The sequence below is a fragment of the Ochotona princeps genome, chromosome 15 (assembly GCF_030435755.1).
Source record: "Ochotona princeps isolate mOchPri1 chromosome 15, mOchPri1.hap1, whole genome shotgun sequence".
NCBI lineage: Eukaryota > Metazoa > Chordata > Mammalia > Lagomorpha > Ochotonidae > Ochotona > Ochotona princeps.
In genome coordinates this window covers 26,990,252-27,006,194 of record NC_080846.1, presented here as the reverse complement: position 1 = coordinate 27,006,194, position 15,943 = coordinate 26,990,252, and the positions used below count along the sequence as shown (strand labels likewise).

Below are 15,943 nucleotides of genomic sequence, written 5' to 3'. Positions count from 1 at the left end.
GGCACTTGCCAGCTATTCCTGCAGCAGAGCCCAGCCAGCCTGCACTTAACTCTGGCTCATGCACGCAACAGTAGATACGATTGCTTAGCCCGTCCTGACTCTCCCCTTAACCTAAGTTGGATGCTGGTTGACGGGTTTTGTAGCCATGCCTAGCAGGCGAGCTCCCCCAGCCTCTACTGGGCTCGTACCCCCCCGCACCCCCATGTTAAGTGTGCTGGTTAGTGCTGTGGCATGGCCCACTTCACTTGGTCATCCACCTGGGCTGGTCCTGCCTGCCCCCAGTTCTAGCTCATGCTGGCCGGTACTGCAGCTTAGCCCAGCCCAGCGCAACCCAGCCAACCCCCAGACCTGGCGCTAATGTGAACTGGCTGGTGTTGTGGTCCAACCTAGTTTGTCCTGCAACCTTCTCTGATTCTCAAATCTTCTTGCTTTGAACTGGTCCAGTCGGGCCTGCACCACCCCTAGACCTGAGCCATGTGTATGCTGGTGGGTACTGAAACTCAGCCTAGTCTGGGCTCTTCCCAACCTCTACTCCTGGCGCTCACCTGCAAGGACTGCCAAAGGTGTTTAAATTTGAATGTTGATATTTACTGTTTCTCTTTGTAATACTTGTTAGGCTTATAAATCACATGATTATGGAACCATTTCATTCATCTTTCTTCAGCTCTTGGATTTTGTTCTTTTATTCATTGGCATTAGTTTTTTATTCTTAATGATGGGAACCCAAGAAAAATTTTAATCTAAATCTTAGGTTTTCTTTTTACAAATCCTATGGTATCAGTATAACCCACTCTAAGCGAAAATATTTATAGGTATGCACACACCCTCCACTGATTGATCTAATAGTTGAGTTATAGGAATTACATTGAATTCAGGTGAGTAAAACAAGTTTTCTTATTTTTATCTCTTTTGACTCTGCCTTGACACTAATTGCAAATTCTAGTCTTAGGAAAGTGCTGACTTGCTGAAATATCTAAGGTCAAGTAGAATGTTGAAATTGTAACCATCTCTTTTGTTTTAAAGAAACTCGGTGAAGATGAAGAGGAACTGTCTGAATTACAGCTTCGACTTTTGGCTCTTCAGTCAGCCAGTAAAAAATGGCAGCAGAAAGAACAGCAGGTGATGAAGGAAAGCAAAGAAAAGCTGACTAAAACCAAAACTGTACAACAAAAAGTTAAAACCAGTACAAAAACACACTCAGCCAAGAAAGTTAGCACTACAGGTAATGATTTGTGTTAAATTCTTTCAATTGATTTTGTCTATGGGTAAGATTTATGTAAGTTTTGTGTTTGGAGAGTTATAGACTCCTTAAAATGGAAGACAATCCGATATAAGCAGAACTTAGGAGCAAGTGTACACATGTTCAATGATATTGAAAGTCATTCTTAGTTATTTTAAGGCTAATTTTTACTTTATTTTATACATATTTCTGTGTTTGTCTAAAGCTAAACAAGCATTGAGAAAGCAACAAACAAAGGCATGGAAGAAACTACAACAACAAAAAGAACAGGAAAGACAGAAAGAAGAGGATCAAAGGAAGCAAGCTGAGGAGGAAGAGAGAAGAAAAAGAGAAGAGGAAATCAGAAAAATTCGAGACCTTTCAAATCAGGAAGAGCAATACAATCGATTCATGAAGTTGGTTGGTGGAAAGAGGCGATCAAGAAGTAAAGTAAGAAATATAAAATACTGAAAAATGAAAAGTTATTTAAAATGTAAAAATTAAATTCAAAAAGTTTGAATTTGGGCCCAGCGCAATAGCATAGCAGTTAAAGTCCTTGCCTTGAACATGCCGGGATCCCATATGGGCGCCGGTTCTAATCCCGGCAGCTCCGCTTCCCATCCAGCTCCCTGCTTGTGGCCTGGGAAAGCAGTCGAGGACGGCCCAATAGTTTGGGACCCTGCACCCATGTGGGAGACCCGGAAGAAGCTCCTGGCTCCTGGCTTCGGATTGGCTCAGCTGCAGCTGTTGTGGCAGCTCGGGGAGTGAATCATCGGACAGAGGATCTTCCTCTCTGTCTCTCCTCCTCTCTCTCTGTCCGCCTTTCCAATAAAAATAAATACATCTTTTTTAAAAAGTTTGAATTTGTCAGTTCCAGTGAGAGGGAAAGATAGAAACAGAGAGATCTTCTAGCTGCAGGTTCACCCCACAATTGGTTGTAGTGGCTGGGGCTGGCCCAGCCCAACACCAGAAGTCGGTAGGTTTTTCCACATCTCCCATGTGGGTTGGGTCCTAACTACTTGGACTGTCCTCCACTGCTTTCCCAGGAATGTCGTCACGGAGCTGGAGTGGAAGTGAAACCCCCATACATGAGGCTGGCGCTGCAGGTGCTGGCTTCTCTTGGCTTTGCTGCAGTACTGACCCTAACGTCACTCAGTTTTCAGTATCTTTGTAGTTCCATCTCACAAGTAATTCTTGGAGAAACTGGAAGGTATTATTAGGAATGGGTCTTTTATAGTTAAAGAGAAACAAAAAGGAAACTTAAGTATAGTTAGCAAAAATTGCTGTTTAGCTTTTTCATCATTTTGTGTTTAGAACAAAATATGATTGCAAAATTGTGATAAAAACGTGTTCTGAAAATGGCTAGTTCTTAATTGCAGGCGCAGAATTACATTAACTTTTCATTTTTAAAAGTAATGAAGTACGTAACAACTGATATGGACTGTTTTGTTCTATCATTATACAGTAATGACTTCCGTGCCTCTTGCGCATTCAGTCATCAGGTATTTGCTGCACATTGTGTGTGAGTTACTGAGACAGTGGATGACAGGAAGTCACTGGGAAGTTGATGCTGTTGTCTGCTGCTCTTAGTGGCAGGTCTCGTATGTCTGAGCTTTAAGGACACAGCTGTGAATGTGCTGCTCAAGAGCTAAAAATGTTTAAAAGTTACCTAATTGTAGAGAGTTAGGATGTTAGAAATGTTCTCTTGAGTGAAGTGTAAGTTAAAAGGAGAAAAAGCAGGGCAGGGCACCAAGAAAATTGACTCAAAATTTCTAGCTGTCATTAATTTTAGTGTTTAAAACGTCTCTGGAAAATTTTTTTTTTTTTTTGCTAAATATTCTAGTATAGTCTTAATGATGTCAAACTTGCATTTATTCTGCTAGTTTCAAAAAGAAGCTTGTGAGTATTCAAGAAAGTTGTATAATGTTATGGTGGAATAACTAATTACTTAGTGGCTTAACCTGGGATTTACAGGGATTTTCTGGGTTACTGCCTTTTAGGCTTTTTTTTTTTCTGACTAGTGCTGCAGCTGTAAAGTGTTATACACAGCATACCTATCATAAATTTTTCCAAATCTAGTGTGACAGGCAGATGTTAGTGTCATTTTTTATACTGTTCGTTAGAAGATGAGTAACAGTTACTTTGCAATTTATAGCCAAAATGTTGAAAGAAAATTGTGTTATGTATTTAGTCTTCAGATCCTGACCTGAGAAGATCTTTAGATAAGCAACCTACTGATAGTGGAGGAGGCATTTATCAGTATGATAACTATGAAGAAGTTGCTATGGATACAGACAGTGAAACCAATTCTCCAGGTATGAGTAAAAACTTGAAATAAATATTCACAGTAACTAAGTAGTAAAATATGATTAAGCAATTCAAAAACCTTGAAAAAATGTATAATGAAAGATTAGTTGATCTGTTATCTATCAGTAACATTTAATCTTTAAATACTTAGATTTAACCTGAAATATCTATTATTTCCAAATATTTCCTTTTATTTTCAAATGTTTCTAAGTTTTAAATAAGATAACAAAACTTCTTTATCTCTCAGTTAACCATTTTATCTGAAAAGTGAAGAACACTTTTTTTTGTTTGTTTTTAAGAAAGAACAAACCCTTGATATTTTATATCCAGGATTCAATCTGCCTTACTCAAAAAGAGATAGACTTCTGTGGTTTTAAAACTTCCTGTTTCCTTCCAGTGGAGATACTTTGTATGAATTTGGAGATAGAGAATGATAGCATTGAGTCCTTAAAGATTGAATAGAACCCAGTCAGTGCTCTACCTCCATTAAGTTGCATACTCTTGAATTGATGTTCAAAGTCAGGTTTGGTTTTGTTGATGTTGGGGGATGAATTCTCTCAGTACTTCAAAACACAGGATCAAGGTTGACAACACTGCGTTTGACAGTCCAGGAGCCAGAGTACTTGGAAGACCACATTTCTCCCTTTGTTCATGCTATGAGAACAGATGAAAGCTAGAATCCTATTTTGGTGTATCTAGGATAAAAACAAAGTGAAATGCAAAGATTTGGATAATGTTTATCAAACCTGCTTCTTTTCAAGCTTTTGTATCAGAACAACCTGGTGTTTAATTATTTTATATGTTTTGTTTTGTTCTGAATTTCTGTTGTTTATTTAACCTGCCTGGTAATATTCAGCTTTCCTATTTTCAGGGTCAGTTTCATTGTGGTTCTCAAATATTGATGTCATTAGTACTTTTTTTTTGTGGTAGCTTAACAAATACTTATTTTCTCACAGTAATAGAAATTAGCAATCAGGCATCCAGGCATCAGTAGAGCCATGCTTATCCTTAGACTGGTAGAACTGTTCCTGGCCCCTTCCTGTCTTTTAGTGGTGGCAGTTGATGCTTGACAATCCTTGACTTGCAGATGAGTAACTCCAGTCTCTTCCTTTGTCGGCAAATGGTATTTTCCTCCCTGGATCTGTCCACTTCTTGTAAGGACAGGTGTCCCGATATATTAGGGGACATACTTCACTATGACCTTATTGTAGTTTGTTGTCTTTACAGTTACATGATATTCTACGTATTTGGTTTTTATAGAATAACTTTGTGATTTTAAAGTATTTTTGCAAAAATATTATACAGAAAACGTTTTCTACTCAGCTTTTTCAAATTTTAACTTTTTGCCAAATATGCTGCAGATATTTATACTTTTAAGAAGTAAATTATTCTAAAAATTCCATGTATGACACATTATCTTTTTAATTCTAGTTTTCCATAAACAGTTTGAAGCTACCTTGGTATCGTAAGTTTAGTATATTCTGTGGAAATCTGTTATTAGATTCTTACATTCGTTTTATTTATTTGCTTTTACAGCTCCTTCACCATTGCAGCCACCATTCTTCTCTGAATGTTCTTTGGGTTATTTTTCACAAGCACCATCTATTTCTTTACCACTGCCTCCTCAGGTTTCTGTAAGTCAGAATTGAAAAGATTTTAATGAAAGTTACTGTGTTGCCTTGGATCTTCTGAAATTTGTTTTGAAGAAAAATAGCCTATAATTAAGCAATGATTATGTATGAGGGGGTTAAAAGATCAGAATTGCTTATTGAAATTAATAGCTGTGAAATACACAGAATAAAAGTTGATGATTTACTTACAAGCTATTTGGTAGAAATTTCTAGTAGCAGATTTTTCCGTCTTGTTTGTTTTTCTTTTGGTACCTAATGTGTTCCTTCATTCTCTGCTTCTCAGATAGCAGCTACTCAGAAAATAAATTTCAAAGCAGAATAACATCTATTATTTTGGCTATCAAAAATTTTTTTTTAGTATAGATTTGCTTATTTGAAAGGCTGGAATTAAAATGAGAGAGAGATTTCATCTGCTGGTTAAACTCCTCAAATGGCCAGAACAGCCAGAGGTGGCTCTCCCATATGGATGCTGGAACCCAAGCTCGGAGGCCATTTTACGTTACTTTCCTTGTTGACAGGAGTGGGGTTGGAAGTGGTGCAGCTGGAACCTGAACAGGTGCCCATATGAGAAACTGGGGCTGCTCTGCTCTGGCTTTTTTTTTTTTTGGAGATTGCATGCAATAGATGCTTCCAAAAATTTTCTCTTTGAGGGCTAGTTATTTTTTAACTTGAAAATCCAGCGAAAAAATACATTTCCTATAGAAGTTTATTTTTCCTGTTTGTTTTTTAAAGAGCTACTCATTTTTAAACAGTCCCATTTATTTTAAAAAGTGGGTAGGAAGGAAGTGGCAGAATTGCAAAGCACAAGTTCTGAAATTATTTGTACCCGAGAGGACCTAGCGATTAAACTGAGTGTGTGTCCTTAGGTACGAGGGAATCTTTCCATTTCATATTTTTGAGCTGAAAGTCCAGTGTTTTCCATATCAGAGCAGAGAGTGAGAAAGACAACATTTTTTTTTATTCTTCCTTGAAGTGTTTCCTGTTGGGAAATGGAGATGGAATGAGCTAGATGCCGAGAGATGCACCCTAGAGGGCCTTTGAAGCAAAACATACTGAAGTCGGGGATTATGTGAAAAGGTTTCTTTGTGGATAATATATAAGAAGCTGCTTTACCAGGAATTAACAAAATTATGATGATTCTTGCCACTTCTGGACAAGAATCCCTTTGGCTCTTGGTTTTTATTTTTTAAGTTTTAGTATTCCATGGTTTTGGTGTTAGTATCTCCTTGTTTTCAGGTAGTCTTCTAGAAGGAAAGACCTGTATAATTTGATTCTTGCGTCTTTTAGAGTGCTGACTGGAGACAAGAATGGGAATAGAAAAATTTATGTAATTACCTTGAAGTACATAAATGTCTTAAGTACTATTTATTTCTTTAAAATTGCAAAAATACTTATTTTCATGATTTAATAAGAAATTCAGGGTTGGTTTTAAGATTTACAACGTAGTAACAGTCAAAATAATAACCTGTTTATATATTTCTAAGTTAATGTATCTGTTGATAAAATTTGGAGTTGATAAAATTTGCCATGAAATTGTATTTTCTTTCTAAACACAGTCTGTGCCCCCTCTGAACCAGCCTTACACTGAAGGCTTGTGTGTTTGCGACCCTCTCCCTCCTCTACCACCCCTGCCACCACTCCCGCCTGAAGACCCAGAGCAGCCACCAAAGCCACCTTTTGCAGACGAGGAAGAGGAGGAAGAAATGTTGCTTAGAGAAGAGCTGCTAAAATCCTTAGCCAATAAGAGAGCTTTTAAGCCAGAGGTAATTTGGATACCTTAATCTCTAGGTGGTGCTCTTGAGCTAAGTTTTGGATTGATCTGATTTTTTCCCTAGTTAATTTGAGATTTCTTGGCCTTTTTTTTTTTTTTAGCAAAGTAAGGGTGAATTCTAATAATATTTTAAGTTTTCAGGAATTGTATGGGGTACTACCTTTCCTTTTTTTTTTCTTTTTTCCTTCCTTTCTTACAAATGTTTCATGTCTGTCCCTTCCTTATTTAGGAAACATCCAGTAATAGTGATCCACCCTCACCTCCAGTTCTGAACAATTCACAACCTGTGCCAAGAAGCAATTTGTCAATTGTCAGTATTAATACAGTATCTCAGCCTAGGATACAGAATCCAAAGTTCCACAGAGGACCTCGTCTTCCACGAACTGTGATTTCGGTAAAAAAAAAAAATGTTACTTCTGTTTAAGTAGCTTATGAGGATTTTGTAAGACAATATGCTTCTTCACTGCCCCTAAGGTTATTTTATGTATACGTGTCTTATCACAAATAAATTTAGTTTCTAAAATTATTAGTAATGAAAGCATGTTAGGTAGAAAACTGGCTAGAATTTTACAATGTAGTTAGAGAAATATTGTAAGTGACATATTTCCTTCCGCCATTTCTTCAGCTTCTTCCTCCCTTACCCCTTTTTAATAGAAATTGGATCATTTAGATTTTATGTCTCCTCGGGCCAGTTTTAACAGATATATATATTTTTTAAGTTTCTCTCATCTTTTTTATGCTTTACTTGTATTTTTCAGACAATGACCATATTCGTCATCTTTTTTTTTTAAGATTTATTTTATTTTTATTAGAAAGGCAGATATACAGAAAGGAGGATCTTCCATTGGATGGTTCACTCCCCAAGTGGCTGTAACAGCTGGAGCTGAGCCAATCTGAAGCTAGGAGCCAGGAGCCTCTTCCAGGTCTCCCCAGGGGGTTCAGTGTTCCATGGCTTTGGGTCATTCTCGACTGCTTTTGCAGGCCACAGGCAGGGAGTTGGATGGGAAGTGGGGCTGCCGGAATTAGAACTGGATGTGGGATCCCAGTATGTGTAAGGCGAAGCCTTTAGTCACTAGATTACCGTGCCGGGCCCCATGTTAGTCTTCTTTGTCATGAAAGAATTTTGTTATGCGTATTTCTCTGTTAAGGAAGTCAAAATGAGTTTTTGTTTTTGCTTTGTTTTAAATAGTTATGTATTTGAGAGGGAACGAGAAAGAGAGACAGACTCATTCAGGTTCCAAATGGCTTTGGGAATCAGGGCTAGGCCAGGCTGAAGTCAGGAGGCTAAAACCCATCTTGGTCCCCACATAAGAAGCAGAAGCTTAAGTATTTGGGCCATGCATGCTCAGCCGCCTGCTTAGGGGCTCAGTTAGAGGAGCAGTGGGGACTTGTATTGGTGCACATACGGAACCAGCCTAGCGGGGGTCGTTGAACGTGCTGTGCTGTAACACCAGCCACTCTGTCTAGTTTTTGAATGACTTCAGAGTAAAAGAAGCAGAGCAAAGTCAAGTTAAAATCTTGCTTTTGTTAAATAAACCACCTTCAGCAACTTGTATTTTGTATTAAATCACAAAGACTCAAGTTTTAATTATGTAGAATTGTTCAAATCATTTTCCTTTTTTTTTCTTAAGGTGTATCTATTTTTCTTGAAAAGGCAGATATACAGAGAGGAGACAGACATATTCCACCCACTGGTTCACTCCCAAGTGGCAGAGAAGACAGAGCTGAACTGACTTGGAGCTAGGAGCTTCTTTCAGGTCTCCCATGCAGGTGCAGAGTCTCAACAGTTTGGGCCGTCCCCTGCTGCGTTCTCAGGTCGTAGGCAGGAACTGGATCAGGAGTGGGGTAGCTGTAACACAAACTGGCACCCATATGGAATCCCAGTTCTTGAAGGCAGAGGATTAGCTAGCTGAGCCATCACACCAACTTCTTCCTTGTTTTTTTTTAAAAGCATTCAGATTGTGTTTTGGTTCTTTTTAAAAAGATAGATAAAATAAAAATTTAATGAGGAAGATGATTGTGATAGTTTTGGAAAAGACTGTAAGAAAATAGAACAGTTTCTGTTTTAGCATATCCCCAGTATTGGTGTGACCAGAAGGAACCATAGACTACCCACTGTAGGCCTCCCACTCCAGCTTCTCTTTCTTTACTGAAACTAAAAGTAGTTAAATGTGATAATAAAGAATACACATACCTTTGTTATTTAGAGTAAAAACTGTTTAACTTTGTAGCTTCCGAAGCATAAATCAGTCGTCGTAACACTGAATGACTCAGATGATAGTGAATCTGATGGAGAAGCTTCCAAGTCAACAAATAGTGTTTTTGGTGGATTAGAGTCCATGATCAAAGAAGCAAGACGAACTGCTGAGGTAAGTACAGTAATGAAATAAGAAAAGAAAGATAAATTGTTTGAAAACTATTAAAGTGTGTTTGTGTGTAAAGTAGGTGTAAAATTAGTAGATTTTACTATTAGAAGTACCCTTGTGTGAGTATCCAATTGACTGGTTCCTTTTTCAGTCAATAAAATTGAGTGGATTGTTGCACTGTGTATGCAAGAACTTTATTGTGTTGTGACTGTGTTCTTAACAGGACAGTTTTTATTGAAATGTATAATCTAACCTTTTTCCCTATTGGAACAGTTGTGTAGATATGGATTAGTTCCATGATTAACCTGTAAATTTTCTTTGTTTTTAATTATTTGAATGTAAAGGATACAGAGAGACAAAGACATCTTCCATTTGCTGGTTCACATCACAGTTAAGTGCAATGTCTGAGAGATTCCTCAAGCCAAAATCAGGAGCTGGCAGCTTCATCAAGGTCTTGCAAAGGCAAAGGCCCATTCATTGGCGCCGTCTTTTGCTGCTTTCCCAGCCTCAGTAGTAGGGAATTGGCTCTAAAGTGGAGCACTGGTACCTGGAGCTGTGTCCACAAGGAATGCCACCATTGCCACTGCTGCGTTTATCAGCTGCCACAGTGACCCCAACCCAAAAGTCTTGAGTACTTACTTAATGCGTTAAGCAGTTGAGTTGGGAATTAAAAGCAAGCATTGGTTTTGAAAAAAAGTGAATAAGAATTTGCTAAAGCTATTAGTTAATTTCTAAATACATTTAGTGTACACTGAATTGCAATGTAAAATAAAAACATCCTGGTGGAACTGTTGAAAGCTGTTGATGTGACTGATTTCCTATTTGTTTGTAGCAAGCTTCAAAACCGAAAGTACCTCCAAAATCTGAAAAAGAAAATGATCCTTTGCGAACACCTGAAGCTTTGCCTGAAGAAAAAAAGATTGAATATAGATTGTTAAAGGAAGAGATTGCTAAGTAAGTACCATGTTGTGCAGTTCACCTTAAAGGTAGATGCTGTTTATAAAACTTCTCTTGGTCTATAAAGTTTATTGCACTGGGAATTGATAATGATAGTTTATCCTAGATGCACAGTTGGTGTTTTGGTAACTCACAGAAGGGGGAGCCAAGTGATCATCCAGAGACTTGAATACTCTGATGTGTTGAAATAGAATAAACTTTGAATAAGATGAAAGTGCTCAAAATAAACTACACTGTCATCTTGGACTACAATATATTGGTCATCATTGTAACCATTAGTCATCATTATAGCTGTTATACTGGTCAATATTTCTGGGTCAAAAAATGTAGTTTCCCTTTATTCTTTAGTGTAATTCAACTATCTTCTTATTTCAGCCGCGAGAAACAGCGTTTGATTAAGTCGGACCAGCTGAGGACAAGTTCTTCATCCCCAGCAAACTCTGATGTAGAAATTGATGGGATTGGAAGAATAGCGATGGTTACTAAACAAGTTAGAGATGCAGAAGCAAAACTTAAAAAACATAGGTGAGCCTCATTACTTGGTTAGATACTTTGTGTATGTAATGATTGCTATTCTAAAAGAACACAGTGTGTTGTATATCATCAATTAATGTACAGAAATTACAAATCCATATCTTAGTATGGATTTGCTTATTATTTTTTTGTACTATTTATTTACATATGGTGATAGACTTAATCTTCAAATAAAAATCCAACGCCTTTAAAAGCTATCTCCTTTGGTCTTATATATATGACTGATCCATTGCTAAAAATAGTTATGAAACTCGAGCTAGGAAATTTTTCTGTAAAAGCTTAGAAATATTTTTGACCAGACCTTCATTGGAAGCATATTTTAATTTTGGTAAAAGTGGGCTTCAGTAATGGGAAAAATCATTGCCTAATCTGAGCAGTAAGACTTATGGTATATTTAGATAGTATCTTGGGTTCTTTGAAATTGCTTTCCTGTGACAGTCTACATTGTTGGGAGACACCTCAATGGCAGTATGACAGACTTCTGAGAGTACATGAAATACGCCTATTGTAAGACTGGAAAGGAGAACAGCAGGCGGGGAGACCCCCAGTGCCTATTAAACTGTGTCACAAAATAAAGGAAAAGAACAAAAACAAACAAACAAAGAAACGGAAATTGCTTTGCTGTTCAAATGGTGTTTGAAACAAAAAATGGGAATATGTGTGAAGCTTTGCAGGAAGAGCATATTGAGTGATAGAATTTACTTGAATGTGTTAGCGCATATCTAGGTCCTTCCAAAAGTCTGAGAGTGTGTATTAAATTGTACCAGGACCAACTTGTTTTCCAGTTTTATTTATCTTTGAATTTTCTGATGTAGCCTTGTATATAAAAAAAATAAATAAATCATGCTATTGTGGATGCATTTTTTTCCCTCTCCGAGCGCGCTGAAATTGTTAGTTGATGAAGAGCAGGATGGGTTTGCTTACCATCAGTGCTTCCTAAGCCTTGTTCTGACAGCTTGCTTTTTATACACAGATGGAAGAGGAAGTTCTGTACAAGTACTGTAGGACTTTTTCTATCCTCATTAGTTCTTAAATTTTGAACAGTGATGGTAACAAATAATTGAAGTGGGGCTCGGCAGCGTGCCCTAGTGGCTAAGGTCCTCGCCTTGATCCCATATGGCCGCTGGTTCTAATCCCGGCAGCTCCACTTCCTCTCTATCTTTCCTCCTCTCAATATATCTGACTTTGTAATAAAAATAAAATAAATCTTAAAACAAATAAAAATAAAAAATGGTTTCTTTTACAAAAAAAACCAAATAATTGAAGTGATGAATTAATTTTCATGTTGAAAAATAACTAATAACCTTTACTTTTTAAAAGATATTATTATTTGAAAGGCAAAGTGCCAGAGAGTGAAGGAAAGGGAGAAAGGTCATCTGCTGGTTACTCCCAAATGGTCTGAACAGCCATGGCTGGCCCAGGCTGAGCCCGGGGCAGGGCCCCTCTCCAGGTCTCTTGTGTGGTAGCAGAGGCCCCGTCCTTTGCTTGGCACCTTAGTGTGAAGCTGAATTGGAAGCAGAGTATCCAGGACTGAAACTGGCACTCCAGTAGGGGGGCGCTAAAGCAGCTTAACCTGCTGCATCACAGTGCTGCCCCCATTAATGATCTGTAAGCACATTACGGTTTTTAAAACACCCTTCAAAAGTTCATTCATCTGTGGTTATCTGAGGAAAAGAAAAGGCAAGTTTCATTTTTAGCATATGGGTTACCTGGTATTTCATGTTCTAAAATCATGAAAAATGACATGAATTAGAGTGTTTTTACTAAGGCATTAGGGATATCCAAAGAATGTAGTGATTATGTAAGATTTGATGTTGCAATACAAATCTCTTTTTACTCATTAGAACAAGACATTATGCTGAAGAAAATAAAATATGCTTTAAGATAATGTTTACAAATACTTCAGTTTTGAGTATTTCTCATGATAGCTATCATATTATGTATAAGATTTCTCAGCTTTTGATGCCTTATTCAGAAAGAGAAAGTATCTTGAGCTATGATAAGCCAATACTGGTAAGGTATGTCTTGTGGCTGTCCTGTGATGTGGCACGTTAAGCTGCTGCTTAAGGCACTAGCAACGCAGATGGGTGCTGCTTAGAGTCCTGGCTGCTCCACTTCAGCTCCGGACGAATGCATCTGGGGGGCAGCAGAAGATAGCTCAAGTGCTTGGATGAAACTCCTGGCGTTGATCTGGTACAGCTCTGGCCATTACAGCCATTTTGGGAGTGAATCAGGAGGTGGAAGCTCTCTTTGCTAATCTCTAACTCTGCCTTTTGAATAATTAAAATGCATGTTTTACAAAGGAACGGTCCTACCAATAATTGTTTTCGTAAGATGAAATAGTGTCAGTTGAATGCCTGTGTGGCTGGAGAATAGCAGCATATTTGTCCTTTACACTGTCACCTTCATATGATTTTTTTATAATCCACTACTGAAAAAAGTTATTCTGATGATATCAGCTGACTAGTATGAAAAACAGTAAGAAATGTTATTTCTCCCTTAGGATCCTCTTGATGAAAGATGAATCTGTTTTAAGGAATCTAGTGCACCAAGAGGCAAAGAAGAAGGAATCTGTTCGAAATGCTGAAACAAAAATTACAAAACTTACAGAACAGCTCCAAGCAACGGAGAAAATTCTTAGTGTCAGCAGGGTGTTTTTGAAAAAGCTTCAGGAACAGGTAAGTTGTTTTTAAGATATTATACTCTTATGTTCACCACACATTTTTGTAAGCTAAATCTTCTAGAAGAAAAAAACCTTTAAGCTAAAAATCATCAAAATATATACAAGCTATAGTTTTTCACTAGATCAGTATCATTATATTTTCATTTTCAATTGAATGCCTTAATGCTGATGAGTTTTAAAGGAAAATGTTTCTTTTAAGGTTTTCATTTACATTTTCCAAATTCTCTTGTATTTTCAGATTCACAGAGTTCAACAACGTGTTACAATTAAGAAAGCTTTGACTCTAAAATACGGTGAGGAGCTTGCTCGGGCAAAGGCAGTGGCTAGTAAAGAAATAGGAAAACGTAAGCTGGAACAAGATCCTCTTGGAGTAAGTTGCTTGTGCAAAACTTTTGCAAAACAGAAGATTATTATGAAACTTGACTGTATAAAATGTGTATGATGCTAAGAGTATTAAGTTCAAAAGGTGTAATATTAAATCTTTTTTTTTAAAGATTTATTTACTTTTATTGCAAAGTCAGATACACAGAGAGGAGGAGAGACAGAGAGGAAGATCTTCCGTCTGATGATTCACTCCCCAAGTGACCACAACGGCCGGTGCTATGCTGATCCGAAGCCGGGAACCTGGAACCTCTTCCGGGTCTCCCACACAGGTGCAGGGTCCCAAAGTATTGGGCCATCCTGGACTGCTTTCCCAGGCCACAAGCAGGGAGCTAGATGGGAAGTGGAGCTGCCGGGATTAGAACCGGCACCCGTATGGGATCCCGGGGCACGTTCAAGGCGAGGACTTTAGGCGCTAGGCCTTGCTGCCCGGCCCAGTATTAAATCTTTTTTTTTTTAATTCATTGATTACATTGTATTATGTGATACAGTTTCGTTGCAGTATTAAATCTTTAAATGGAATGCATATTTTGAAAAATTATGAGGCTCTTATAGCATTGCACACACTTGGGTTCACACACACAACATGCTTGAGCCGCCACTGCTGCTTCCTCAGGATCTATATCAGCAGGAGGCTGGAGGCAGGACCCTGGGTTAGAAATTCAGGCCAGGTAAACTTCGTTCTATTGTTTTTATTGTTTCAGTTTTGTAATATTACCATTATCTTGTTGGAATAACACAATTATCTTACCAAGAATTGTTTACAAATGTCACAATGATATAAAATATATATATCATTTTTCTTCCTCTAGCCTAACAAAATAATGAGACTGGACAATTCACCAATATCAAGTCCAAGAAAACATTCAGCTGAACTAATTGCTATGGAAAAAAGACGATTACAAAAGCTGGAATATGAATATGCACTGAAAATTCAAAAATTAAAAGAAGCCCAAGCCCTTAAAGAAAAGGAACAGCAAAGCATGGCTTCAGTTGTGGAAGAGGAGCCTGAATTTTCTTTACCTCAGCCTTCACTTCATGATCTGACACAGGATAAATTAACACTGGGCACTGAAGAAAATGATGTTGATGATGAAATTTTGTCTGATTCAAACAGAGAACGAAGACGATCCTTCTTAGAATCCAACTCTTTTACTAAGCCTAATCTTAAGCACACTGATACACCTAATAAAGAATGTATAAACAAGCTTAGTAAAAATTCTGTAGAAAAGTCGGAACTTTTTCTAGGGTTAAAGATTGGTGAATTGCAGAAACTATATTCAAAAGCTGACAGCTTAAAGCAACTGATTTTAAAGACCAAAGGGAATACAGAAAATGTTTTGTGTGGTCAGGTAACTAGACATTTCATCGTCTTTATATGATCAAGAATTCACCCAGCCTCATTTTTCTAAAAGGTTTTTATGGTCTTTTGCAGGAGATTTCTGTGGATGTGGATTTTGTCACAACACAGAGTAAAACAGCAGAAGGGAAGCCATGCCCTTTCAGACCCTACCATAGTCCTCTGCTAGTTTTTAAGTCTTACAGGTATAAATGAAAAATTTACTAAGTTGTGATTTCAGGATTATTCTATTAATAATGCCAGGGGTAATGTGGAGAATTCTGGTTTTTGTCAAAGTTGAGGATTATTACATTTTGGTTTTAAATTTACTGCAGTTAAGTTTAAAGAGAATGTTAGCCAGCTTCGTAAAAATTAACTTAGGCTTTCTCAGGTAATTAACTTTGTGGATGGTTGTTCCACAGAGCGAAGCTATAAGATGAGCAATTAGCAGGTGGAAGGTCTTTTTTTTTTTTTTTTTTTTTTTTGCTAAGTAGTTTTTTGTTGTGGCTGATAATATAAATGCAAAAAATACCAATACTGGTATTATGTAGTGAGTGCAGCATTGTATCATGAAGTTTAAATATTACTTTGAGAATACAGGAAGTTTTGTTTCAGATAGTTTGTGTTCTCAATATGAAAGTTATCTTGTTTCTATCACTTGTTATTTTGACTGATTTCTAGAGTTATATTACCTAGCCAAATAGTTTAGGGTGTAGAAATTAAGAAAGAAATTTTAAGATTTTCCTAGTTGTCTG

General features: G+C 37.5%; 1 protein-coding gene across 1 annotated transcript in view; it reads left to right on the top strand.

The window, feature by feature from the left end:
• ZFC3H1 (zinc finger C3H1-type containing) overlaps positions 1–15,943 on the top strand; it is a 51,518-nt gene that overhangs the window by 14,914 nt on the left and 20,661 nt on the right. The window contains exons 4-16 of the mRNA XM_012926338.2: positions 1,024–1,222; positions 1,446–1,669; positions 3,411–3,534; positions 5,063–5,160; positions 6,714–6,920; positions 7,158–7,322; positions 9,160–9,297; positions 10,127–10,248; positions 10,627–10,776; positions 13,289–13,463; positions 13,707–13,838; positions 14,662–15,201; positions 15,285–15,394. Of these exons, the coding sequence (XP_012781792.2) occupies positions 1,024–1,222; positions 1,446–1,669; positions 3,411–3,534; positions 5,063–5,160; positions 6,714–6,920; positions 7,158–7,322; positions 9,160–9,297; positions 10,127–10,248; positions 10,627–10,776; positions 13,289–13,463; positions 13,707–13,838; positions 14,662–15,201; positions 15,285–15,394 (2,384 nt within the window). The remainder of the gene's footprint in view (positions 1–1,023; positions 1,223–1,445; positions 1,670–3,410; positions 3,535–5,062; positions 5,161–6,713; positions 6,921–7,157; positions 7,323–9,159; positions 9,298–10,126; positions 10,249–10,626; positions 10,777–13,288; positions 13,464–13,706; positions 13,839–14,661; positions 15,202–15,284; positions 15,395–15,943) is intronic.